Genomic DNA, 22,193 nt, shown 5'->3' on the forward strand with positions numbered 1-22,193 from the left:
AGGCGCAAAGCTACACAGAGAAACCCTGTCTCGAAAAACCAAAAAAAAAAAAAAAATGGGTTAAGACAGCAATTAAGAATAAAATTAAAGACTTTCTAAAATTCAATGAAAATGAAAACACAACATACCCAAACTTATGAGACACAATGAAGGCAGTTCTAAGATGCAAGTTCATAGCACTAAGTGCCTACATGAAAAACTTGGAGAGATTTCATACTAATAACTTAATGGCACAACTGAAAGACCTAGAACAAAAAGAAGAAATCACACACAAAAGGAGTAGATAACAAGAAATAAACTATGGGGCTGGAGAGATGGGCAGTGGTTAAGAGCACTGGCTGCTCTTCCAGAGGACCTGGGTTCAATTCCTAGCAACCACATGGCAGCTCATAACTCCAGTTATAGGGGATCCGATACCCTCACAGTGACATGCATGCAAACACCAATGCACATAAAGTAAAAAGTAAGTAAATTATTTTTAAAAAGAAAAAGAAATAATCAAACTCAGGACTGAAATCAAAATATAAACAAACAAACAAACAAATAAATAAATAAATAAAACTATACAAAGAATCAATGAAACAAAGAGTTGGTTCTTTGAGAAAATCAGTAAGATTGAAAGAATCAATGAAACAAAGAGTTGGTTCTTTGAGAAAATCAGTAAGATTGACAAACCTTTATCCAAATTAACTAAAAGGCAGAGAGAAAAAGATCCAAATTAACAAAATTAGAAATGAAAAGGGGGGCATGACAACAGACACCCAGGAAATCCAAAGAATCACGAGGACATACTTTAAAAACCTCTACTCTACAAAACTGGAAAATCTAAAAGAAATGAATAATTTTCTCCATAAGTACCACCTATGAAAGTAAAATCAAGACCAGATAAGCAATTTAAACAGGCCTATAACCCCTAGGAAAAATAGAAGCAGTAATCTTCAAACCAAAAAGAGTCCAGCATCAAAGGTTTTTATTACAGAATTCTATCAGACTTTCAAAGAAGAGTTAATGTCAATACCCCTCAAATTATTCCACAAAATAGGAATAGAAGGAACACTGCCCAGCTACACCACTCTTGGTCGTATACGCAAGGATACTTTATCCTACCACAGAGATACTTTCTCAACCATGTTCATTCACTGTTGCTCTATTCGTAATAGCCTGAAACTGGAAACAGCTTAAATGTCCCTCAACAGATGAGTGGATTTAAAAAAAAGTGATACACTTACACAATGGAGTATTACTAATCCATTTTGAAAATGAAATCATAAAGTTCACAGGCAAATGGATGGAACTAGAAAAAAAATCATCCTGAGTAAGTGGGGGTCAGACCCAAAAGACAAATATGGACTGTATTCACTTATATGAGGATGTTAGCTGTTAAGTCAATGATAACCAAGATACAATTTGGAGAACTACAGAGGTTAGGTGTAAAGTAAGGGACTAAAAGAGGACACATAGATCTCACTAGGAAAGGGAAACAGAACAGATATGGATGTGGGGGGGACTAGAAAGGGAGGATCAAGTGGAGAGAGTGAGGGAAGAGGGAGAGAAGGGAGGGAATAAAGGGAAAGTAGTTAAAATTAGCAGCCATTTGGAGGGTAGTATGGAAACTTAATACAGTAGAAGCTTCTTAAAATATATACATATATGAAGGGAATCTAAATGAAATTACCAAATAATGGTGGAAAGAGTCCAAACTGAGCATCTCCTGTTACCAAATGAAGCTTCCAGTCCCAGAATTAGGTTACATCAAATGGAGTTATTGGCCAAGGGGGTCTCATGGGAATCCCCAAACAACCCAGGCGATTGCCAAAACTATAGGTTGTTTTCCACAAACTGACATCAAGGCCCCATTACTGAAGATAACATCTACCCAACTCATTGAACATGAAGTCTAGCTGGTGCCCACATAGAACCATCACCCCTGCCTACTAGCATCTTTGTTACAGGAAGGAACTCTGCATGCTAACAAAAGAGAAACATAAACACCAAGGCCAGCAAGATATACTAGTTCAATAGTGGCACAAAGCTTGTGGGAGTAACCAATATCTGATTTGATTTAAGGCCCACTCCATAAGATGGAACCCCTATGCAATACTGCTTGGGTGACCAAGAACCAGAGGCCAGATAGCCCAGGGACCTAGGGGAAAACCAGGTATTACTGTTCTGCTGAAGGAACATGATTCCTAATGACATTCTGCTATACTCATAGATCAGTGCCTTGCTCAGCCATCATCAGAGAAGCTTCCTCCTGCAGAAGATGGGAACCACAGCCAGACATATGCAGAGTGTGAGAGACCTTGAAATACTTAGTCCTAAATGGGATGTCTCCATGGACTCACTCCCCTCAGGGCTCAGGGAACCCTGTGAAAGAGGAAAGAGAAAGAGTGTAAGAGTCAGAGAGAATGGAGGACACCAAGAAAACAAGGCCCTCTGAATCAACATGATAGACGCACATATGATCTCACAGAGACTGAGGCAGCATGCACAGGGCCTGCATGGGTCTGCACCAAAAGGGGTCCTAGATCTGAAAGGAGAAATGGACACATGCCCCCATCCCTAACCCAGAAGCAATCTCCAATTGAAAACCACCTGCAAATGACAAATTTTCTCTAAGGGAAAAACTAACTACTCTTAAGGGTAGGCTACATGTCCAGCAGTAGATGACCAACAGAAAATGAACTCAAAGGCATCTTTGGAGGTTCCTTGTCTCATAACATCATGTCAGGACATTCTTCTCTCTTTGTACCCTACAGGTCCTTTGCATATATATTATGACTTCTAGTTTAGTGTTTTTATGGGATTCATGAATATACAAACAAGTGGATCTGTAGATGTATCCAACCTTCTTATTAAGTAAGAAACACAGAACCAATGCAAAGAAGAAAGCCAAGAGGTCAGAGCTAAGAGCTAAAACCTTACCCTTCCTCCTGCGGTGGTCCTACCTCTCCGAACCAGAGCTACCCCTCTGTTAAAGTCTTTATATAGAGTTCCTGTCCTGCCTTCTCATTGGTTGTAAACCCAACCACATGACCGCCTCCTCACGGCCTGTCTGTATAGGCCTCCAGGTTTTCCATGATTGGTATTGAGATTAAAGGCATGTGTATCCAATAATGGCTGTATCCCTGAACACACAGAGACTTACCCAGCTCTGCCTACCAAGTGCTGGAATTACAAGCGTACGCCACCACTGCCCTGCTTTCCTATGGCTTGCTAATAGCTCTGACCCCCGGGCAACTTTATTTATTAACCTACAAATAACATTTTAATACAAATAAAATATCACCATATGGGTCTCTGTTTCTTGTGCCTTGTGCTCTTTTCCTTTTGTTTGTGTTTTGTCCTATTCCAATGGGTTCATTTTTGTTTTTTCTTATTATATTTTATTATTTAAAAAAGAAATGATAAGTAAGGTTATGTAACAAAAGGTATAGATATATATTGGCCCTCCCTATTTCTCATATCTTCTTTCAAGAACATAAAATTATGGACTGAATGGAGCTGTGCTACAGTTTGTAAGAGTGTGTGCTTATCATGTGCAAAGCCCTGATTTGGATACCCAGAACTGAATAACCTAGATGGGGCGGCACATACCTATAATCCCAACACTAGGGAGACACTGGTGGAAGGATCAGAAGTTCAAGATCATCCTTGAACTGCATAGTTGAGTTTGAGGATAGCCTGGGCTACATGAAACCCCCTTTTACAAAAACCTAAAATACAAAATTATATAAATTAATAATTATGATAAAATATCATTAAGAATGTAACACTTAAAATGTATAAAATGCAACAGAGAGGGGGTAAAGGAACTCAAAGTATACATGGATGTTTCTGCATCTTACTAAAATAAACTCATAAAATTCTTAAGAAAAAAAAGAACATGTAGATAAATCTTCATGACCTCAGATTAAGTTAACAGACTCCTGGACACAACGCCAAAAGTATAATCAAGAAAAACAATTTTTAAATTTTATGTCACAGAATCAAAAGATTTTGGGGGAGGGGTTATGCTGGGAATGAACCCCAGGGTCTTGCACATACCACATGTGAAAATGTAAAACTTTCATAATGGTATACCACTAAAAAGAAGGCCCACAAATAAGAAAAAAAAATATTTGCAGCCCGGACTTCCCTTCTGGAGAACAGGTGAGTGCCCTTGCTTGCCCCGGACCCCATCCCTGGGCACCAGCCACTCCAGGGAAGACCTGCCCAAGTTGGCCCCAGGTTCTGGCCACCAGGCAGGTTCCCTGCTAGCCCCATCGGGAAGGATTCCCCTCTCCAAGACCACCGGCAGACCCTGCAATCTCCACGCCCTGCCCCCACGCCCATCCGCCCGAGCCCCCAGCCTCTTCCTGAGACGTAGAGGCCGGCCCCCAGCTCCCATCTTGCCCCAGACTTCCCTTCTGGAGGAGAGAGAGAGAGAGAGAGAGAGAGAGAGAGAGAGAGAGAGAGAGAGAGAGAGAGAGAGAGAGAAGAGCTCTCATCCTGCCCCAGACTTCCCTTCTGGACAAGAGCTCCCATCCTGCCCCTGAGTTTCCATTTGGACAAGAGAGCTCCCATCTGGACAACAGAGAGAGACTTCCTGAATCTGTCAGCTATGTCTGAACCAAGTGTACGGATAAGGCCAAGAACAAACCACAAGGAGATGGGCAGACGTCAAGGCAGAAACACATACAACAAAATGAATAGCAATACAGCATCACCAGGACCTAGCCCTCCTCCCAACACCTAGACCTGAACATCAGAAATTGGAAGAAGCAGAAGAAAACAGCCTTATGAATGACATCATGAAGAAGGTAGAGGCTTGTGTAGAGGAAAAGACAAAAAAATGGGAAGAACGCTGTAAACAACTAGAGGAAAGGGCAAACAAATTAGAAGAAATCAATAAAGTCCTGAAAGAAAACAAAAAAGTACTGAAAGAAAATCAAGAAAAAGCAATGAAACAAATGAAGGAAACAGTCCAAGACCTGAAAAGGGAAATAGAAAAAATGAAGAAGACACAAACAGAGGGAATGCTGAAAATAGAAAATCTGAGTAAACGATCAGGAACTTCAGATGCAAGTATAACCAACAGAATGCAAGAGATGGAAGAGAGGATCTCTGGTGTTGAAGATACGGTAGAAGAAATAGATTCATCAGTCAAAGAAAACACTAAAGCCAACAAAGTCATGAACTAAAATGTCCAAGAAATTTGGGACACCAGGAAAAGACCAAACCTACGAATAATAGGGGTAGAAGAAGGAGAAGAATACCAACTCAAGAGCACAGAAAATATATTCAATAAGATCATAGAACAAAACTTTCCCAACTTAAAGAAGGAAATGCCTATGAAGATACAAGAAGCCTATAGAACACCAAACAGAGTAGACCCAAAAAAAAAGTCCCCTCGCCCCATAATAATTAAACAACTAAATGTACAGAATAAAGAAAGAATATTAAGAGCAGCAAAGGAAAAAGGCCAAGTGACTTATAAAGGCAAACCCATCAGAATAACACCCGATTTCTCAATAGAGACTTTGAAAGCCAGAAGGACCTGGACAGATGTAATGCAGACACTAAGAGACCATGGATGCCAGCCTAGACTAATATACCCAGCAAAACTTTCAATCACCATAGATGGAGCGAATAAAACATTCCATGACAAAGCCAGATTTAAACAATACTTATCCACAAACCCAGCCCTACAGAAAGCACTACAAGGAAAACTCCAACCTAAGGAAGTCAGATACACCCTCAAAAACACAGGCAACAGATAAAGCCACAGCAGTAAACCCCAACAAAGAGAAGTACACACACATCACCACCAAAAAATAACAGGAATGAACAATCACTGGTCATTAATATCCCTCAATATCAATGGACTTAATTCACCTATAAAAAGACATAGGCTTACAGAATGGATACGAAAGCAGGACCCATCTTTCTGCTGCATACAAGAAACACATCTCAAATTCAAAGATAGACACTACCTAAGAATTAAAGGCTGGGAAAAGACTTTCCAATCAAACGGTCTTAAGAATCAAGCGGGTGTAGCCATCCTGATATCCAGCAAAATAGACTTCAAACTAAAATCAATCAAAAGAGATCAAGAAGGGCATTACATACTCATCACAGGAAAGATCCACCAAGATGAAGTCTCAATTCTGAACATTTATGCCCCAGACACAAGGGCACCCACATATGTAAAAGAAACATTACTAAAGCTTAAATCACATATAAAACACCACACATTAATAGTGGGAGACCTCAATATCCCACTTTCACCACTGGACAGATCTCCCAAATCGAAACTTAACAGAGAAAGAAAGGACTTAACTGATGTCATGACTCAAATGTACTTAATTGCTATCTACAGAACATTCCATCCTAACAAAAAAGAATATACCTTCTTCTCAGCACCCCATGGAGCCTTCTCTAAAATCGACCACGTACTTGGCCACAAAACAAATCTCAACAGATACAAAACAATTGGAATAACCTCCTGTGTTCTATCAGACCACCATGGTCTAAAGTTGGATTTCAACAACAACAAAAACTACTGAAAACCTACAATCTCATGGAAACTGAATAATACTCAACTGAATCACCAATGGGTTAAGGAAGAAATAAACAAAGAAATTAAAGACTTCCTAGAGATCAACGAAAATGAAGACACCACATATCCAAACCTATGGGACACTATGAAAGCAGTACTAAGAGGGAAATTCATAGCACTAAATGCCCACATAAATAAGTTGGAGAAATCTCACACTAGTGACTTAACAGCACACCCGAAAGCTCTAGAACAAGAAGAAGCAAAGTCTCCCATGAAAAATAGATGCCAGGAAATTATCAAAGTGAGAGCTGAAATCAATAAAATAGAAACAAAGAGAACAATACAAAAAATTAATGAAACAGAGTTGGTTCTTTGAGAAAATCAACAAGATAGACAAGCCCTTATCCAAACTAACCAAAAGACATAGAGAGAGCATCCAAATCAACAAAATCAGAAATGAAAAGGGGGACATAACAACAGACATTGAGGAAATCCAGAGAATCATCAGGTCATACTTCAAAAATCTCTACTCCACAAAACTGGAAAACCTAAAAGAAATGGATAATTTTCTGGATAGGTACCACATACCTAAGTTAAATCAAGGCCAGATAAACTATCTAAATAGTCCAATAACCCCTAACAAAATACAAACAGTCATTAAAAGTCTCCCAACCAAAAAAGCCCAGGACCAGATGGTTTCAGCGCAGAATTCTACCAGATCTTCAAAGAAGAGTTAATACCAATACTCTCTAAATTGTTCCACACAATAGAAACAGAAGGAACATTACCAAACTCCTTCTATGAGGCTACAATTATCCTAATTCCTAAACCAAATGAGGATACAACAAAGAAAAAGAACTACAGACCGATCTCCCTCATGAACATTGATGCAAAAATACTCAATAAAATACTGGCAAACAGACTCCAAGAACACATCAAAACAATTATCCACCATGATCAAGTAGGCTTCATTCCAGGGATGCAAGGGTGGTTCAACATATGTAAGTCCGTCAATGTAATACACCATATAAACAAACTCAAAGAAAAAAACATGATCATCTCACTAGATGCAGAAAAGGCCTTTGACAAAATTCAACACCCCTTCATGATAAAGGTCTTGGAGCGATCAGGAATACAGGGAACATACCTAAACATTATAAAGGCAATTTACAGCAAGCCAACAGCCAACATCAAATTAAATGGAGAGAAAATCAAAGCAATTCCACTAAAATCAGGAACGAGGCAAGGCTGTCCGCTCTCCCCATACTTATGCAATATAGTACTTGAAGTTCTAGCCAGAGCAATAAGACAACATAAGGAGATTAAGGGGATACAAATTGGAAAGGAAGAAGTCAAGCTTTCCCTATTTGCAGATGACATGATAGTATACTTGAGCGACCCCAAAGATTCCACCAAGGAACTGATACAGCTTATAAACACCTTCAGCAACATAGCAGGATACAAGATCAACTCAAAAAAATCAGTAGCCCTCCTATGTACAATGGACAAAGAAGCGGAGAAGGAAATCAGAGATACATCACCCTTTACAATAGCCACAAATGATATAAAATACCTTGGGGTAACACTAACCAAGCAAGTGAAGGACTTATATGACAAGAACTTTAAGTCCCTGAAAAAAGAAATTGAAGAAGATGTCAGAAAATAGAAAGATCTCCCATGCTCATGGATAGGCAGGACTAACATAGTAAAAATGGCAATCTTACCAAAAACAATCTACAGATTCAATGCAATCACCATCAAAATACCAACACAATTCTTCACAGACCTGGAAAGAATAATACTCAACTTCATATGGAAAAACAAAAAACCCAGGATAGCCAAAAGAATCCTGTACAGTAAAACAACCTCTGGAGGCATCATGATCCCTGACTTCAAGCTCTACTATAGAGCTACAGTAATAAAAACAGCTTAGTAATGGCATAAAAACCAACATGTGGACCAATGGAATCGAATTGAAGACCCTGACATTAATCCGCACACCTATGAACACATAATTTTTGACAAAGAAGCCAAAAGTGTACAATGGAAAAAAGAAAGCATCTTCAACAAATGGTGCTGGCATAACTGGATATCAACATGTACAAGGCTGCAAATAGATCCATATCTATCACCGTGCATAAAACTTAAGTCCAAGTGGATCAAGGACCTCAACATAAATCCAGCTACTCTATACCTGCTAGAAGAGAAAGTAGGAAGTATCTTGAATGCATTGGCATAGGAGATCACTTCCTAAATATAACTCCAGTAGCACAGACACTGAGAGAAACAATCAATCAATGGGACCTCTTGAAACTGAGAAGCTTTTGTAGAGCAAAGGATACGGTCAACAAGGCAAAGCGACAGCCTACAGAATGGGAAAAGATCTTCACCAACCCCACATCTGACAGAGGACTGATATCCAGAATATATAAGGAACTCAAGAAATTAGACATCAAAATGCCCAACAGTCCAATTAAGAAATGGGCTATAGAACTAAACAGAGAATTCTCAACAGAGGAAACTCAAATGGCTGAAAGACATTTAAGGAATTGCTCAACATCCCTAATCATCAGGGAAACACAAATCAAAACAACTCTGAGATACCACCTTATGCCTGTCAGAATGGTTAAGATCAAAAACACTGAAGACACCTTATGCTGGAGAGGATGTGGAAGTAGGGGAACTCTCCTCCACTGCTGGTGGGAATGCAAGATTGTACAACTACTTTGGAAATCAATATGGCGCTTTCTTAGAAAATTGGGAATCCATCTCCCCCAAGATCCAGCTATACCACTCTTGGGCATATACCCAAGGAATGCTCAACCACACTACAAGAGCACTTGTTCAGCTATGTTCATATCAGCATTGTTTGTAATAGCCAGTACCTGGATACAACCTAGGTGCCCTTCAACTGAAGAATGGATAAACAAAATGTGGTACATATACACAATAGAATACTATTCAGCAGAGAAAAACAATGGCATCATGAGGTTTGCAGACAAATGGATGGATCTAGAAAAAATCATCCTGAGTGAGGTAACCCAGACTCAGAAAGACAAACATGGTATGTACTCACTCATAGGAGGATACTAGATGTGGAACAAGGATGACTGGACTGCTACTCACATCACCAGGGAGGCTACCTGGAAAACAGGACCCCAAGAAAGACACGGGGATCGCCCAATGACAGAGAAATGGATGAGATCTACATGAACAGCCTGGGAGTGGGGGTAATGAAGGGCAAGGGTTGAGGGAAAGAGAGCTTGGGGGAGCGGGAGATCCCAGCTGGATCAAAAACAGAGAGGGAGAACAAGGAATAGGAGACCATGGTAAATGAAGACCACATGAGAATAGGAAGAAGCAAACTGCTAGAGAGGCCCACAGAAATCCACAAAGATACCTACACAACAGACTGCTGGCAATGGTCGAGAGACAGCCTGAACTGACCTACTCTGGTGATGGGATGGCCAAACACCCTAATTGTCGTGCTAGAAACCCCATCCAATGACTGAGGGATCTGGATGCAGAGATCCACGGCTACGCCCCGAGTGGATCTCTGGGAGTCCAATTAGCGAGAATGAGGAGGGTTTATATGAGCGAGAATTGTTGAGACCAAGGTTGGATAAAGCACAGGGACAAATAGCCAAACGAATGGAAATACATGAACTATGAACCAATGGCTGAGGGGCCCCCAACTGGATCAGGCCCTCTGAATGGGTGAGACAGTTGATTGGCTTGATCTGTTTGGGAGGCATCCAGGCAGTGGGACCGGGTCCTGTGCTCATTGCATGAGTTGGCTGTTTGAAACCTGGGGCCTATGCAGGATTGTTTGGCTCGGCCTGGGAGGAGGGACTGGACCTACCTGGACTGAGTCTACCAGGTTGATCTCAGTCCTCGGGGGGGGGGGGGGGGGGGGGGGGGGGTGGGTGGGGGGGGAGGCTTTGCCCTGGAGGCGGTGGGAATGGGGGGTGGGCTGGGGGAAGGTGAGGGGGGCCGGAGGGGGGAGAACAAGGGAATCTGTGGCTGATATGTAGAACTGAATTGTATTGCAAAATAAAAATAAAAAATTTAAAAAAATATATTTGTAAATATTCTATCTGGTAAGGGACTTGTATCTAAAATGTGTATTTAAAAACTTACAAATTAATAATAAAAAACAAAAACCTCAGCAGGAGGTATAGCTCAAGTTGTAGTTTGAGTGAAAATGGCCCCCATAGGCCCATATGGAGTGGCACTATTAGCAGGTGTGGCCTTCTTGGGAGAATTGTGTCACTGGGGGGACAGCTTTGAGGTTTCAGAAGCTCAAGCCAGGCCCAGTGTCGCTCTCTTTTCCTGCTGCCTGCGGATCCAGATGTAGAACTCTCAGCTCCTTCTCCAGCACCATGTCTGCCTGTGTGCCACCATGCTTCTTGCTATGATGATAATGGACTAAACCCCTGAACTGTAAGCCACTCCCAATTAAATATTTTCCTTTATAAGAGTTGCTGTGGTCATGGTGTGTCTTCACAGCAATAGAAACCATAACTAGGACAGATGTCGTAGAGTATATTATCATAAGGGAGGCCAAGTTTAATCCCTAGCACCAAAACAAAGCCCAATAACTCTCAACAGGCAAAGGACATGAATAAGTATATCTCCAAAGAAGATAGTCAATAAGAAAGTGAAAAGATACTCAATATCCTCATTCATAATGAAAATGCAAACCAAAACTAAGATATAATACCACTTCACGCCCACTGGGATGGCTAGAGCCAAAAATCACTTCTTAACAAATTTAGTAAGAATGGAAAAACTGAACTGGTAATAATGTAAAATGTGCAGACACTCTGAAAATTAGTATGAGGCCTAAAAGTGTGACTGACTCAGTGGTGTTGTGCTTGCCCAGTATGTACAAGGCCCTGGGTTAGATCCATGGCACTGCCAGGGGATGGAAAAAGACTTTAAACTCTCTGTAGTGGCTCAAGCCTGAAATCTCAATACTTAAGAATCTGAGGCAGGAGGATCTGTATTTCAAAGCAAGCCTGAGCTACATAAATAAGATCCTGTCTCCAATAACTAGAAAGAGCCACTTTTGGTGGTGTACACCTTTAATTTCAGTAGTTCCAGGCCAGACTGGTCTATACATCAAGTTCCAGGCCAGGTGGGAATGCATAGTGAGACTCTGTCCAAAATGAAAGAGGGGGCTGAAGTGGGGGCAGAGAGAAAGAGAAAGGGTGTCAGAGAAACAGAACACACCAATACGGCAATTCCTTAATTGATTAAACATAGATTACCATATGATTTGGAAATTCTATTCTTACATTAGTATGGAAACATGGAGTTTGTTTATCTAAAAGAAACAAAACTTAAGTCCATGCAAAACTTATATATTAATATTTGTAGCTTTAGTGAAATCAACCCAAAAAATCTTGGGGCTGTAGAGATGGCTCAGCACATAAAGTGCCTGCCATACAAGCCTAAGGGACCTGAGTTTAATCCCACGTAAAGGTGGAAGGACAGAACCGATTCCACAAAACTGTTCTCTGACCCACACGCATACAACAACAATAAACAAAAATCTTGTATATCATGCTAGGTGTGGTAGTAAACGCCTTTAATCTTAGCACCTCCATGACCTCAAGGACAACAGTCTACATATCAAATTCCAGGCCAGCCAAAGCTACCTGGTAAGTCCATTTCAAAAAAAAAAATCACAAAAACAAAAACCCTTGTATATCTAAACCATTATTTGGTGATAATAAATAATGTAATATTTACATATGCCACAATATGAATAAACCATGAAAAGTCAATGAAACAGTCAAAAGAGATCATATACTGACAGGTGTGGTAGTACATGCCTTATAATTCCAGGAGGCGGAAAGAAAAAAGAATCAGTTCAAAGATAGACTAGGCTACACAGAGAGTTTTCAAGGCCAGCCAGCCTGAGTTACATGAGACAATGTCTCAAGGAAACAAAACCATCAAACAAAGAGACCACATATCATATAATCCCATTCATATTAAATGTCCAGAATAGACAAATATATAAAGAATACACATAAGTTAGTAGTTGCTTAGGGATGGTCAGAAGGGAGAAGGTATAGAAAGAAGACAGCCAAAAGGTAACAGGTTTCTTTCTAAGGCAAAACTGAATGTAGCAATGGTGGTACATATCACTGAATATGTAAAATCTACTCATATGTCCTTTTTAATGGATGAATTACATGGTACATAAATTGTCTCAAAAAGATGTTTAAGAAGCAAATGAACACAGGGTATTGATGAATGTCAGGATTAATACAAATAAGGACTCTTTATGCTAAAAGGTGCTGACAAAGTACATGATGCCTCAATTTCTACTCTTTTAAATATCAGTGAAATAAACTCCAATTTATACTAAATTTATGGACTGGGGATGTAGCTCAGTGGTATAATGCTTGCCAAGCTTGTGAAAGGCCCTGGGTTTGATTCTCAGCACTGCAAAGTGATTTATATATCTTTTTAGTAGAAATTACGTAGTGCAGTGGTAGCTGTATAATGAACCATACAGTTTAAATAGTATATAAAATCCCCTAGTTTTAAGAGTAAGTTTTACACTTAAGGTGTTTCCCAACATTAATAGTATTCTATTCATTATTAGTATGTACCTGTACAAGTCAACATTTACTATGACCCTAGTGCCTACCAGGGTCTTAGTCATAAGTACCTGACACAAAGAAAGCAATAAATAAACAAAGAGGCTTGAAGGCTTTCATTCATCAATATTGGGACTAGTTTCCTCATCTGCAAAATTAGAAGGACTAGATATAACATTCTTTAAAACAGCATTGTTCAATAGAATTTTTATTTATCTATGTTGTCAATAGGTATCAGCTACACCTGGCTACTGAATACCTGAAGTGTGGCTAACACAACTGAGAAATTAATTTTTTATCTTAATGGCCACATCAAGCTAGTGGCTATGGTTGTAGAGCATAATGCAGAAAAAAATACATTTTACAGTCCATCCCAATAATCACACACATGTGGGAATATGTGTATACATACACAAAAGTTCACAAGATAATTCTTACCTTAATATACAAAAAGCACTAGAGTTTCTTTTCTATATTACTTAATTTCATCTAAAAACATGCTGATCTAACCACTAACATTTCATAACAAAATAGTAAGACTCCTTTCAGCTCTGAAATATTATGCTGTATACTAATAACAAATGTTTGGGATGATAACTATACCAATTATTCTAATTTGGTTACTTATATACATGTATCAAATATCACACCACATTCCATAAATATACACAATTATCTGTCAATTTAAAATATTTTTAATTTTAAAAATTGTTCAATCCTTGTCACCTTATGCCTGTCACATCTCAGCACTCAGTAGGCTGAAGCAGGAGGATCACAAGTTCAAGGCCAAAGTGGACTACAAAGTAAGACCTTGTCTTAAAAAAACCCACACAATCCTTAAAGGCATAACTGTATGCTTCTCTTAGCCTCTATTATATAAATGGTGTTCATGACTGTAATATTAGACATTATATATTTGTTGACAAAGAATCATAATCTAAGAAACTGCTTTCCAAACAAAAATGATGGTATGTTAAGGTTACAGTAATGAATATGTGGAGGCAATATAAACGTTGTCGGTATATGAGAAATAAAAATATAAATTGAAGTACAAGTACTACAGACGGTTTAAAAAAAAAACTATTCTAGAATGAAATAATGGAAACCAGTATTCCAAAGTACCATAACCACTGCCACACTCCTAAGGGAAAGTCATAAGGCTTTTCAACATTATCTGTGCACAAAGAACATAATTGAATAGTCATAGCAAAAGATAATTAAGCTTATATCTTAGAGCGGTGTACATTTTGGAGAAAAAGATAATTATGTGGGGTTTTTTTTGCCTATCAGGGAGCACGCCTGTCAGCAAGGGAGTTAGCATACCAATTCAGTTTGCTACTTGTTTATAGGTGGCGTACTGTCATCTTGAAGTGCACTCGAAATTGTTATTTCCAATTTAATACAATCTGAACCACATGCACTTTAGCACCAAATTCCGTGCCTAACTTTTGAAAGTAGCCCCGTCTTTCTCACACTTATAAAACTACCCGCAAATCCCTACAAGACACTGGGTACTCCAGGTGCCCTGTGCCTGAAACCTCCCGACTCTCTGCTGTTCCCAAATGTTTTCTTCTTCTTTTCCTCGACTTACTAACCCTAACTTCCTACACTCCTGCTACTCCGCGTTCGCCCTGACAATCTCTCTTCTAGGCGCTCTCTCTGACCTCAGGTCACGAGGGCAACCCTTTCCCTATTAGGTTCCCTTGCCCTTCACCTACTCTTCAAGCGCATGGCAACACACCTGGTATATTCGAGCGCTTCCTGACGCGCCGCACTGGTGTGACCGCCACCGCGGGCCTGAGCCGCAGAGAAAGACTAGAGGCCGGGTCAGAACAGCCGAATGTCTGTGCTTTTCGAAAGCAGCCGCCGCGGCCGCCCAGCGCCAAGAATGTATCGCGAGCAGCGCCATCTTGAGCGAGGAAAGAGGAACCGAGAGCGGAGGATTGTGGGACACTGGCGGATTGAACTCGGCGGCTTTCATTGCCTCTCCCCTCCCCCCAGCTCGTGTCTGACACCGGAAATAGCTTGTGTCTGAAGATGCCTATGCTTAGGTATAGGTGTTTTTCTTTCTCCCCTAGGGCTGGGCTTTGTTTTTCTTTCTTTTTTGTTTTGTTTTTTTGTTTTGTTTTTTACATAGTCCAGAACATCGGAATACCATTGTCTGTCTTTTCTTTGCATTGCCAGATAAAATACAGAATTGCCCACTTAAATGTTATTTCAGATAAATAACAAATTATTTGTTGGTATAATTATGCCCCAGGTATTGTTTTGGTAAATGTGACAACTCTATCTTGTTTGTCACTCTATTCATTTCTTGTCTCCAACTCAGTGCCATGATCCACTCCCTGCATACCTCTCATTTTCCATGTGCATTGACGTTTAGGATAGAGACATAAGCTTTCTACTGGAGGACGCTTCACCAGTGAGAGTCACCACCTTTCTTGTAAATGTTTTTTTTTCTAATATGCCTTTGGCCTTTTGTTGTTGGGACAATTGGGTGCTCACTGTACACACATTTCTTTTTTAATTCCATTAATTTATCTCCTTGTAGCGCTTCCCTTTGGTTTCTTCAGAGTTCGTAATGAAAAACTGCTAGATTAGCTGATGGATGGTAAGTGAACATGTTATATAGTAAAGTGCATATTTAAAGACACGTTTGTATTATTTTGTCAGCACTATAATCAAACCAAATACCATGGAAATATGTTTACAGGTTTCTGGGGAACAATTTCCAAATATAAATGTTACTTGAAAACCTGGAGTCAAGAAGGCAATTAGAATTTCATTAATGCATTCTCAAAACTCCTCTCTCTCTCTCTCTCTCTCTCTCTCTCTCTCTCTCTCTCTCTCTCTCTCTGTGTGTGTGTGTGTGTGTGTGTGTGTGTGTGTGTGTGTGTGTGTGTGTATCTGGCACAGGGTCTCAATGTGAAGCTCTGGATACCCTGGAACTTGCTATGTAGACCAGGCTGGCCTCAAATTCCAATGTCTGCCTGTCATTGCCTCAGAGATGCTGGAATTAAAGGCATGCACAACCTCACCAAGCTCATTTTCAAACCTTTTACACAAGACAGGCAAGTAATTATGAATTAATTCGGCAGGAGCATTATAAACTAGTGAGAGATGGCATGAAGAAAGACAAAAGAGATGTATGGCTCATGCAGATAGCTTTACTTTGTTCTGAGATCCATATCACACGCCAGGTTTCAGGAGAAGAAAATGAGTAGAATTTCAAATGGAAGAGGTTGACCCCATGTAAAGAAGATGACAATATTAAAAGCAAGAAAGCATAAGAAAACTTTCAGGCCCAGAAAGCGTATTACAAAATAGTAGGAGATGAAACACAGTGACAGAAAGGCTTGATGGCAAAAGGCCTTCCATTTCATTTTAAGAAATTAATGCTGTATACTGCAGCTATTGAATGGCTTAATCAGGAGAGTAAAATGATCAGACTTGTATATCCATTAAACTACTCTGGCTTAAGTGGAAACACTGGATTAGAAAAAGGTTCATATTGAAGTCCTGGAGTTAATGCAACAGTTTAATCACAAAGTCCTAGACTTAGCAGGCCAAGTGGCAATGGATCAATTCGAGATATAGTAAGAAGGTGGGATGGACAAGGCTTGATGACTAATTGGATGTTTGTAAATTACTGCCTTGTTGTTGATAATGACCTCCTTTATTAATGACTGTGATATCATTCATAAGTATAATATCAGCATCCTTTCTGTATTATCAGCAGTTTATATCAGAGACATCCTAGAGTTTACCAATGAATTCTGTAAGGAATGAATATTGCTATTGACTTTTTCTAGCCAGATAAAGCATTGTTGAATGATGCTCTTACTTTTTGTAAGATATCAGAACCTATATAATAAATATTTTATGAGGGTTCTCAGACATGATATGATGAAATAATATGTTACATTTTTATGTTTGTCTAAACACATAATCCATTGCTGGATCTTAAGCAATTCTGGAAATTTAGTAAGAGTTTTCTATGGTTGTCCTTATAAATTCCTAGTAGATAAAGAAGAATATGGAGATAAAATCAAAACTGAACCCATGATAATCTGGCTGTCCATCAACTACTCTGTTCACTAGAAGGTTTTGCCTACTTCTTTTTAAAATTATTTATTGGATTTATTTATTTTATGTGTGAGTGTTTGGTCTGCATGTATGTATTTGCACCACGTGTGTTTGGTGCCTTCGGAGGTCAGAAGAAGGGGTTAGATCCCCTGAAAGTGGAGCTGTAAATGGCTGTGAATCACCATCTACATGCATGGGAATTGAACCCAAATCCTTTGCAAGAGCAACAAGTGCTCCTAACTGCTGAAACAATTCTCCACCCCTCCCCATTGCCTACTTTTTAAACATAAAACTAAATGAAATTTTCAAAAACCATGTGGAATTCTATATTTTAATCAGGAATGATTTCAGATTTCTGAAATACATACACCTGGTACTGTAGATAATATCTCAAGATCTCAAGTTTTACTACAAATCCGTACAAGTACTATTGATATGAAATTACAATCTTGAGGTCTTTAAAGATTTGAAATTATAGCCGGGCGGTGGTGGCGCACGCCTTTAATCCCAGCACTCGGGAGGCAGAGCCAGGCGGATCTCTGTGAGTTCGAGGCCAGCCTGGGCTACGAAGTTAGTTCCAGGAAAGGCGCAAAGCTACACAGAGAAACGCTGTCTCGAAAAACCAAAAAAAAAAAAAAAAGATTTGAAATTATATTTATAACTTTTTTCTTCTGAAATGAAATGAGAAAAAAAACTACAGGAATTGGTTTGAAACTCTCATTATTTTTTCTTCCTTTTTTATTGAGAATTTCATAAATACATACATGTAATAGGTTTTGCTCTAATCTATTCCCCTATTCCCTCCACCATCACTTCTCTCTGCCAACTTCATGTACTTGTTTTTCAAAACCATCGAGTCCACTTAGTGCTGTCTGTATGTACAAAGGCTTAGGACCACGTCCTGGAGCATGGGTAGCTACTCAGGACTGCATACCCGAAGAAAACTGGCCCCCCCGCCCAAACAGCTAACAGTCTCCGGTTGTTCTTCTATTAGGAGTGGGACTTGGCAGCCACTTCCGCTCTCCAAGCTGCAATTTTGTCTAACTTGATCTTGCACAGGACTCGGGCATGTTGTCCCAACCACTGTGATTGTATATGTTGTGTCCAGAAGACACTGTTTCACCGTAGTTATCCATCACCTTTGACTCCTATGTTCTTTCCTCTTTCACAATCATCCCTGAGCCCATAGAGGAAGGCATGTGTTACAGATTATCCCATATAGGGCTGGTTACTCCACAATCTATTTCTCTCTCTCTCTCTCTCTCTCTCTCTCTCTCTCTCTCTCTCTCTCTCTCTCTCTCTCTCTCTCTCTCCCCTCCCCTCCCCCTCCCCTCTCTCCACCCCTCCCCCTCCATCGCTCCCCTCTCCCCTCCCCCTCTCCCCTTTCCGCTCTCCCCTCTCCACTCTCCCCTCTCCCCTCTCCTTCTCCCTCTCCCCTGAGACAAGGTTTCTCTGTGTTACAGCTCTGGCTGTCCTGGAACTCATTTGTAGACCAGGCTGGCCTCAAACTCACAAAGATCCGCCTGGCTCTGCCTCCCAAGTGCTGGGGTTAAAGGCGTGCGCCACCACCGCCCAGCAATCTCTTATTTTCTGCATGTTGACCAGTTGTGTGTCTCTGTTTTAATCTCTATCTACTGCAAAAAGTAGATAGATGATGAGATTCTCTGGTGAGGGCTGAAAGATGCAATGATCTATTCATATAATGATAATTCATTTAAGAATCAGTCTAGTATGTGTCTGTGTCTGGGTTTGGGTATGTGCACATGAGTTCTGCTGCCTGAGGGAGCCAGAAGAGGGTATTGGATCCTGGAGCTGGAGTTACAGGTGGTTGTTAGTCACCTGACATGGGTGCTGGGAATTAAACCTGGGTCCTCTGAGAGAGCAATAAACACTCTTAACTACTGAGCCATCTCTCCAACCCCGGTTTTGAGGTATTTAAATGTAGTGAATGTATTTTACAGTGGTCTTCATTTTAAGCAAAGTTCTGTGATTTAAAAAATGTAAGTAACCTTGGAATATTCAAGTAGCTACTCTCTAATGAGCTAGAGGTGCAAGCATTTATTGACCAAATAAACCAATCATAATTTTCATAGTACCTAGGAATATAGCATAAAATAAAAGTTGTGCATTAATGGAGAAAGAGCATTGCAACAAACAGGCCAACTTGGCCTGCAGCATCTTGACACATCTAAAAGAGACTGAAGTAGATACAATAAAAACTACTATAAATAGCTGCTACAGTCACAGATCACATGATAATACTTTATGCATAATTACACCTAATTGTGGATAGCATTTTGCAACTTATAAAGTACCTTTTTCATACCTTATTTAATTTTCACATCAACCCTGGAAAATGGGTCTTATTTATTAACAGTTTTATCCCATATTCATGAGGAAACAGGTTGAGACTTGACAGAGGCTGCAGAGCTAATAGGAATGGAGACTACACTGAGATTTAATGACTCCATGTATGGTGCTCTTTTCATTTATTACTCCTAAATTTAAAGAAAACACTGTGTATTTTGAGAAGACCACCACGATCTTTTTGTTACTTGAAAATGCCAGAAGTTATTCTCACTTCAGGGCTTTTGTACTTGCTTTCCTCTCTGCCTGGAACATCTCTCCTGCAGATTTGTTAATGACTTTTTCTTGCCCTTCAGGTCTCAGCTCAAATGTCATCTGCTTAAAAAAGCTTCCTAAGAGCACCTTATCTACCCCCCACCACCATTGCCTCTCCACATTGCCCTGTTTCCATTAAAATCTTCCTACTCAAGCTGGGCTTGGTGGCACAGGCCTGCAATCCCAAATACTCACTAGGCTACTGCAGGAGGATTGAAAATTTAGGGCCTGCTGGGGAATTCTTTATAATATTTTTATTAATTCTATGAGAATTTCATACAATGTATTGTGTTCATTTACTCCCACTTCTGTACCTATGCAACTTCGTGTTCTTATTTTTTTAATTGAAAAATAGATTCTTCTCTCATACAATACCTGTGAACCACAGTTTCCCCTCCCTCCACTCCTCCCAGGTTCCCATCACCTACCCTCTCCCCCAGATCCACTCCCTATCCATTTCCCTTCAAAAAGGAAGAGGCCTCCAAGAGACAACAATCAAATACAATAAAATAAGATACAATGAGACTGGGCAAATGCCTTCATATTGAGACTGGACAAGGCAACCCAATAGGATGAAGAGTTCCCAAGAGCAGGCAAAAGAGTCAGAGACATACCCACTTCCACTGTTAGGAATCCGCACCACCACCCACCACCCTCCCCACCCCTGCCCAAAGAAACACCAAGCTTACAGCCAGAACATATACACAGAGGACCTGGAACAGGCCTCGTGCTTGCTGCTTCAGTCTCTGTGAGCTCATGAGCCCTGATAAGTTGATTTGGTGAGCCATGTTCTCCTGGTGTCCTCCATTCCCTCAGATTCCTACAATCTTTGCTCCTCCTCTTCCACTGGGTTCCCTGAGCTCCAAGGATAGGGACCACAAGGAAACCTCCAATTTACACTCTCTCTCCACATAACGTTTGGTTGTGGGTCTCTGCACCTGCTCCCATTTGCTGACAACGATTGGACAAGGCACCTAACTATGAGTATAGCTAAAAATAATTAGGAGTCATTTCATTGATTTCTTTGCCAGTCATATTTGATTCTATCTTGGGTCTCTGGGCTATCCAGTCTCCTGTTCCTGGCTATCCAGGCAGTATATGGTGGGGGATCACTCTCGTGGCATGGGCCTCAAGTTAAACTAGACATTGGTTGACCACTCCCACATGTTCTATGTCATGATTGCTCCTCACACGTCTTATAAGCAGGACAGATTATAGGTGGAGGATTTTGTGGTTAGGTTGGTGTCCAGGTTTCTCTTTCAGTAGCCTGCAGTGTACTTTCTCACACCAAAGAAACTAGATTGTAGGGGTGAAGGCTCCATGTAGGCACCAGCTTGATGTTTCTACGTTCATTGAGCTGTGTGAATGCTGTCCTCGGCAATGGAGCCTGCTGTCAGTTTTCAGAGAGTGACCCTAGCATCAGCCTGGGTTTGGGGATCTCCACAGGACCCCCTCAGCCAAGAACTCAACCAAATGCAAACCTTGCCCATCACGGGAAGCCTTGCCTGGCTACAAAAGATGGCCAGTTCAAACTCCATATCCTCCTTTACTAGGAGTTTTCACTAGGGTCACCCTCATAGATTCCAGGAAGTTTAAACTGCACTAGTGTAAGCTTTTTTTCTGTGTCACCAGCATCTTGTCAGACAGAAGGTTCCCAGCCACAGCCAAGAGGGATACATGTCTCTAGAACAATGCCTGTCTACCTCGGAAGACTCCCCTTCTCCATTCCCCCAAGAGCCAACTGACGTCCAATAGTCAGCTGGAAGCAGCTTTTGAGAGAAACAACGCCCCTATTCCCATCTACCTGCTTTTTTTTATAATAAGCGAAAGTCTGGGATGTAAGGATTCTGTCCTTAATTACGTCACCAGCCTGCGACGGTGTCCCAGCCTAAAAAGTGGGCGTGCCCTCTGTGCGTTCTCTCTTTCCGTATCGCATCTCCTTCCGTATTCTCCCCTCTCCGTGTGATCTCTCTGTGTCTGTCTGTCTGTCTGTCTGTCTGTCTGTCTGTCTCTCTCTCTCTCTCTCTCTCTCTCTCTCTCTCTCTCTCTCTCTCTCTCTCTCTCCCCCTCTCTCCCAATAAAGCTCTAGAAAGGTAACCATGCCTCTTGACTTACTCTCCTCCAGCACTCTCCTCCATTGGCATGGCTGCCGCAGGCAGTGGCCAGCCATGAGCGCCGCCGCTTAACCAACAACTAGGTTTCCACACTGCCCCCAAATGCCTCCCAATTCCATCTGTCCTCCCCACACTTTCTCCCTCTGAAAGGACCAAACAGACGCCATAACAGGTTGTGAGTCTTCTCTCAGAGATCAGGCCTCAATTTCAGTT

General features: G+C 40.7%; 1 protein-coding gene and 1 long non-coding RNA gene across 2 annotated transcripts in view; one reads left to right on the forward strand and one right to left on the reverse strand.

Moving 5' to 3' along the window:
* The window catches only part of Abcb7 (ATP binding cassette subfamily B member 7), a 162,554-nt gene extending 147,463 nt beyond the window's left edge, over positions 1-15,091 (reverse strand). The window contains exon 1 of the mRNA XM_052734391.1: positions 14,900-15,091. Coding sequence (XP_052590351.1) covers positions 14,900-15,067 — 168 coding nt within the window. The 5' untranslated portion in view covers positions 15,068-15,091. The remainder of the gene's footprint in view (positions 1-14,899) is intronic.
* Positions 15,092-15,105: 14 nt separating this feature from the next.
* The window catches only part of LOC128108115 (uncharacterized), a 33,809-nt gene continuing 26,721 nt past the window's right edge, over positions 15,106-22,193 (forward strand). The window contains exons 1-2 of the long non-coding RNA XR_008217331.1: positions 15,106-15,209; positions 15,710-15,769. This is a non-coding gene — a long non-coding RNA (uncharacterized LOC128108115). The remainder of the gene's footprint in view (positions 15,210-15,709; positions 15,770-22,193) is intronic.

The sequence above is a fragment of the Peromyscus californicus genome, unplaced genomic scaffold (genome assembly GCF_007827085.1).
Source record: "Peromyscus californicus insignis strain IS unplaced genomic scaffold, ASM782708v3 Scaffold_10__1_contigs__length_136768540, whole genome shotgun sequence".
Classification (NCBI taxonomy): domain Eukaryota; kingdom Metazoa; phylum Chordata; class Mammalia; order Rodentia; family Cricetidae; genus Peromyscus; species Peromyscus californicus.